This window comes from Eurypyga helias, unplaced genomic scaffold, assembly GCF_000690775.1.
Source record: "Eurypyga helias isolate BGI_N326 unplaced genomic scaffold, ASM69077v1 Scaffold7153, whole genome shotgun sequence".
NCBI lineage: Eukaryota > Metazoa > Chordata > Aves > Eurypygiformes > Eurypygidae > Eurypyga > Eurypyga helias.
Genome location: NW_010239123.1, coordinates 646 through 7,406, shown reverse-complemented (window position 1 = coordinate 7,406; position 6,761 = coordinate 646). Strand labels below are relative to the sequence as shown.

Genomic DNA, 6,761 nt, shown 5'->3' with positions numbered 1-6,761 from the left:
GAGTTAAACCACGACACATGCTTAGCATCTAGGCAACAAATTTTATCCTGCAGCTCTTCTTCCTGTATGTTAAAACATTTCCTATCATTTCCCAAGTATCAGCCTGATGACATGATGAGTTCAATCTGACCTGAACTGGCAAGTGGGTGTTCAGATCACCGTGCCTCTGACAGGGAAGCCATGTACCGACTTCAACGTTTGTGTCTGTTGGTTTTGCTCACAAATCAAGACACAAGACTCCAACACAGTGTTTATGCTGATCCTTCTACTGTGAGTCTTCAGGATGAAAAGACTTTTCTGCCTATGTTTGCCACTATCAATCTTGTAAAGCTCGTCACACTGCAGATTTCTGTCTGCCTTTATCAAGTACCCTCAGAGGATTATTTGGTTAAGTGTTTAGACTGGCTGATCCAGGAAGGAACGACGACTTTTTGAACCTTCTAAGGTTTCTGTAATATCTCTGTGTTTGTGTGATAAATCTCATGGGAACAGCAATCCTGGAAGCCTTGCTTCCAAATGAAAATAACGTAAAAGAAAATTTAGAAAAAGCTTTTACTACTCTATTCAGCTTCAAGACAGGTAGCTTCCCACCAAGGACTTGGTGTAATTTCCCAAAACCAAGCAAACAAAATACATGAAAAAAGGAAGCTAGTCACAATAGGAAAAACACCAAAGTAACATTAATACAGATAAACCATCAAGAACTATGACTTTAAGATCACAGAAATCCAAACTTATGACCTCAGACCACAAAGGCAAGGAAAATATTCTCCCTTTGGCAGTTTGGCAAGTCAGTGGACTAACATCAAAAACGTATGTGAGCTGATATATAAAGTTAAGGAACAAATCAGACGAGGAAACCTAGAATCAGGAACCATCAAATAAATCAAAGCTTAAGAAAGTTGTTATGAAGTTTTTCATATACGGAAGCAGAAATGGTGACAACAGAGCAGACCAAGGGATCACTGGGTTTCCAACTCACCGTCAGTTCTATCCAGAAGTGCCACGGTGTAGCCTGCAGCCCACGGGAGTAAAACACAAAGTAGTCCCCTCCTAGGCTAGCAACTGGCACACCATCCCCGAGACTCCAGGTGGACAGAGCCGACCCTTTATGTGGCCGAACATAGAGAGACATGTGACTTGGACCTGCAGAGACAGGGATATGCATCCAGACGTTATCAACGGGTGGAGGCAGAATAACCATCTGTTTTCCTGTATAGCAGCATGTTACCTGTGTGCTATTTGTGTCTTCCAAAACATGATACAACCATCATCTCTACAGAACAAGCTTCAATTATTTCTAAGATGTGAGATAAATGAGGTGATGATGTAGGGTAGGGACAAAGCTGTAAAATGGACTTTAAGAAAGGACTTGCTATAAAAGGATCAAGGCTTACTCAAAATAGACAAGGTTATCAGTCCCCCAAATAACAACTGCAACACCACACCACAGCTTCTACTGTGTTATAAAACTGAATTAATTCACGCTAATCTCACAAAGCTCACTATCTGGGGAATGGCACTAGAACCTGCAGCACTGGAGTGAAAACCTGATTTATTATGGGCATAAAAATAAAAAACAAGTCACAAACCATGAGCTTCAATCACTCACCAGACACTTCAAAGCTTAACCTCACAGAGTTCTGGGGCATCAGTTCCTTGGACAGAACTTTAAAGAGAACAGGGCTTCTTGGAAAAATTTCTGGAGCGGGAAGATACCAGTTTTTCCTGTTAAAAAAAAAAAAAAAAAAAAAAGAAGTCTTAACTTCTTCGCTTCTCATACTTAGTAACTCTGACTGTTGCACTGAGAATAAGTTGGTTTTGTATAGCATAGCTGTCCGTGCTGTTACTGAATTAAATATTCAAAAGCTACTAAGAAAGCAGGTAAAATTTGCAGCTTGAGGCTGGGCAAAAGCATTTAAGAGGCATATTAATTGAAAACCAGTCACCAGTGTGTTCATTCACTACTTTCATCTGCCTTAACTTACAAAACAATAAAATAAGTAAAAATATTTTCATCTTCAACTGCTATACTTTTGCTCACAAGCTTCTTGGGGGATGAGAAACAGTCACAGCAGTCAGTTTTCCTCTGTGGAGACCAGCTACTCAGAGTTCCTCTGCCGTCAGCTGGGGTGAGGTGAGGAAAGAGAGGACAAGACATACATAGTGCTCCTCCTCCTAACTGCCCTTTAGCAGTACCCCCCACCCCCTTCTCCTTTCTCCTCTACTGGTGCTGACATTAATTTTCCACACATCAACTTCTACAGCTCCGGCAGCAGACCCAGCAATCTCTTGCAGAGATCCTGGCAGAAGACACTGCACTTAGACAGAAGTTTAAGTGTCTTCTGAAGTGGAAGGATTATTTACTTTTAGACCAAGAATAGCCTTACTTTTTCTTCCCTTACATAAGCACGGCGGCATAAATGACTAACGTGCTTTGGCAATAAGTGCTCAAGCGAAGGAGTGTTCTCACCAACCGGAACATGAAATGCACTGGCAGAATCCAAGGAAGGCCACAGAAAGGAGCCTGCTCCTCACACGGAGTTCTAATGGTGTCATTGATTTCAGGTACATGGGGAGTTATGTGAGATATTCCGTTATAATCAAATCCATTAATCCATATACCAGAGTCACTTTTAACCACATTTCCATCTAGATCATGAAATCTTCTGACTGTGTGCTACAAGGTGGTTTAAAAAAAGAAGAGAGACACATAGAAAGATGATGGAGCCTGCTAAGTTTGCAAGAGTCCAAAGTGATTTCGAAATAGCCTCCGTGTCAGTCTTTAAGGTCTACTGCATTTTCAATATGCACTGAACACGTCTGAGTATTTTATCTTACTCAGATAAAAGAAATGTAACGTAAAACACCTACATTCAGAAGATGACTGTGCCTGTACGTACTTGCTCATCTCCTGTCACTTTCACTTTTAAATTATCGTTGCTTAATCAACTCTCCCACTGAAAACCCTCTAAAGAAACCATACTCTAACACTGATGAACTGAACATGGAGATGGAACAAGAGGAACATTATCAATACTTTCAAATCCAGGAATAATCATTAGAGCTTTTAAATTAATCAAAAAAGAGAAGGTTACTCTTTGGAGGCAGGGGGAGGAGGTGGGAGGAAGGTTATGCTTTGGAAAAACCAAACAATCTTGCAACCAACAGAGGCAATGTGACATGCAAGGCTTTTCTTACCTGGAGAAAGACTCGCTTAGGTTTTGGATTAGCTGCATCAGAACTGTAAGGAAAGAAGATCCCACCACAGACGAGAATCAGAGTGACTACAGACACAGTAGTTAAAGTTATTAGTGTCGTTTTTGTGCTTTTGACAAGGTAGACGAAGTTAATCTAGGGAATAAAAAGAGAGCTCAGTTATAATGCAGACTTAAGTAGTAAGACACTATTCATATAACTTTAAAATCCAATTTTGGAACAGAAAGTACATTAAAAGGGTATCATTGCAAGTACCACCTGACACATGACGCTTCTTTGTAATCTCAGTATTTAAAACCAAAAGGAATGAAGTGAGTGCTTCCTGGAGCTTCCAAAAATTTCCTATTTGTTACAAACATATGCCAACAAAAACCCAGACCTTTGTAGCAAGGGCAGCAGGAAAAAAACAAACAAACAAAAAAAAGCCAAACCCTTGCACAAAAATCTGAGAATTTTTATTTGAAGTGTAGTATATATATTTTTTAGCCACGTACTACACTTTGCCTAAAATTAATGACTGTTCAAACTTCATCACTGAATTACATTTTACACCAATCTTTACTACCTCATCACAGAGCAGAGATATTTTTGTAATCCTTGTTTCAATGGCTTTGACTAACACGAAACATGGAATCTTTGACATGTTTCCTAGACATCTCCTGTAACATTTAATATATTGTAAAATTACCATTAACGTCAAGCATTAATTTAGAAAAACATTCATTCAAAAAACTCTCTCTAGAGAAAGTTTAAAAGCTTTAAACAACGTTTAGAAATTCTACTTACAAAACAGGATGACAGAATCAGAGTCATGACCACAATAAATCCTGCCAACACCACATCTGGTAGGATTTCTGAACCACTTCGTCCCATGATAGGTGTGAACATTTCAAATACAGCCCAGCTAAGATACATCATATACAAATAAGGAACGAACATTCCCAGCATGTACATCATGAGAAACTTCACTGTAGCACCTGTAGGGGACAGAAATACATAAAAGCTTAAAAGGACATACACAGGGCTTTACTAATATATCCATATACTGCTGCAAGGCTCAGTACGCAATACTGGTCCTCATCCCTGTAATTCTGCATAGTCAATGCCAACAGAACTCTATCACAAACACCACAAAACTGTTCTTGTATTACAAAAAACCATTTAAACAGGTGTTCTGTCACAAACCCTATTTAAATATTACAGTATTTTTAACAACTTTTACTGTCCATCAAAATCTCTGATCACTTATTAGCAACCCCACATAGTATTGTTCCTTTCAGCCTGAGATGTGGGATGTTGGTTTTGTTTGTTTATTTGTTTGTTTTAAGAGCTTCTCCATACTTTCAAACTGTCTGTAGTTCAAGAACAGGTTTTCTTGTTACAAAAATGTCTCATGGTTACTATGACTATTCAAATTCAAAGTTTGGCATTTCTTTTGCTTAAATAATAGCGTTTAGAGGAAAAACACTCAATATGCAGTAGAAGGAGCAGATGTTTCAAAATACAACCACCCCACCCCCTTGTACCTCTTTGGCTGAATTCTTTATGGATCATCAGCTTAGTGAATAAAGTAAATGCTACCCACAAAGTACAAATGAACGCTGAACAAAGGCCCATCTGAGTAATCACAGCCAATGCTATAGACCAAATCATCAACGAGGCATCATAAAAAGTATCTCCCAGGTACTGCTCACTCACATTCTGTAACAAGAAAAGCAAAACTACTCATTACTGAGCATATTCCATATATCACACCTCATGAGAACACATAGAAAAATCCTTATTTCTTGTATATAATTATTTTCCTTGGACAAAATGATTTTGACCGGCACCATCTCACCATTCTCTTACCATTTAGAGTTATCTATGACAGTACACTTTTTTTTTTTATTTGTTACATTTGCTCTGACACGGGCTGGCGTGCAGGGAAGGGAATGTACAAGCGTCAATGCCGAGGCACCACCTCGATTTGTTTTTGATACAAAGCCATTAAGCTGTCATCTAAAACACAGGGGATTGTTATGACCTGTAATTATGACATTATTATGCAAGTTAAAAGGTATTGGTTATTCCATTAAAAAGAATTCTAAGAAAAAAGGTACATAGACAGTAATCATGACGAATGACAGCAATGGAAAGGTAACACACACCAGATCCTTGCCAACCCTTGCAGGGGCCTACATGACCTTCACCTATTGCAGAGAAGAGCATGGACTATCAAGAGCCCTGTTCCACCTCCAGCTGTGGTCAAAACAACTAACAATCGAATAATCATACAGGAAGGGTGACTACCCAAATTTTTACAACAGCTTCATTTAGAAAGCTCTGTACAGCACAGATTACCATATTAGAAGATGGGAGGACCGAACTAGAAATTCTGATAGATGTAAGAAAAAAGCTTATATGAACCATCGGAAAAAAAATATATCCTATTATTTGCTTAGAAGGTTAAGAATACAAATGACACCACCAAAACAACCTGCACAGTAACGGGACAGAATAAAACAGAGAACTGGAATTCCAAGTTTCACAACAAGATCCAAGCATTAAATTAGATTAAATACAGAATAAAAATATTAAAATATACAGAAGGAGGTACTGTACCTAAATAAATTATTGAATTTAGCGAACCTGTCACACAAGTACATTCAGAGGCAAGAATCTGGTAAGATTCGAAGAACATTCAAGTATATATTGAGATACTGTAAAGAACATAGGAAGGTATCAAAAAACCTGAATTCTCCAGCTGTTGCTCTGCTCTCTTATCACTGATGTGATGGCAAGAAGGGAAGGTGCAGACAGGGAAAGAAACAGTACTTTGCACTGTATTCTACTCAGCTTTCGCCTTTTTTTATAAAGTAGCTCCTAAAGGTCATTCGTAAGGAGAAAGCCCTAAATCACGAAGCTCTTAACTCTCTGATTCAGCAGAGCAAACCCTATGCTTAGCTGAAGCAATTTTTACAGCAACACTTGAAATACTTCTGTCCAATACAGGAAAGTTTGTGCACCTTATTAATCAACTAAAAAATCAAGTCTTCCACAGATTAAACACTACATTGGCCTTCCAACATCAACAACGAAGTCAAACGTACCTTGTAGAAAAACTTCTTGGCTAGGGTATGCACAAGAATGATTGTAGCTGCAGCTGCACTGCCGTACAGAAACACAGACACGTAGAAATGGGTGTACCAAGAAAGAGACCGTCCAATGACGGAGACAAATGCTGCCACTGTAAGGACTGTCACCAGTGTGCAGACCCAACTCATCAGTGTTAAGCCAAAAGCAGTAAAGAGCTTCTTCAGGTTATAAATAGCTATAAAGAAGAAAAAAGAAGTTTAATTCAACAGTTGTGTATTCTACTGCAGACTATCATCAAGGTTGTAATTACCCCACCATATGATTGCTTTAATGACCAAAATAAAACTGCATGAGGAGTTCACTGTGAAGATTTCTTACCAGCATGGTCTAAATCATTTTGCAAACAGAGCTGCAAAGAAACAGGCAAGATTTATTTCCAGAGTACTACTGTATCATGCAGATTA

General features: G+C 38.7%; 1 protein-coding gene across 1 annotated transcript; it reads right to left on the bottom strand.

Annotated features, from left to right (window-relative positions):
• Nucleotides 1–925: 925 nt before the first annotated feature.
• LOC104506910 (endoplasmic reticulum metallopeptidase 1-like) lies at nucleotides 926–6,532 on the bottom strand (the record flags this gene model as incomplete). The annotated part of the gene is made up of 7 exons (XM_010148034.1): nucleotides 926–1,146; nucleotides 1,613–1,728; nucleotides 2,478–2,680; nucleotides 3,202–3,354; nucleotides 4,006–4,196; nucleotides 4,746–4,920; nucleotides 6,312–6,532. Coding segments are annotated over 7 exons (1,280 nt in total), but the record flags the coding sequence as incomplete, so codon positions are not given.
• Nucleotides 6,533–6,761: the final 229 nt, after the last annotated feature.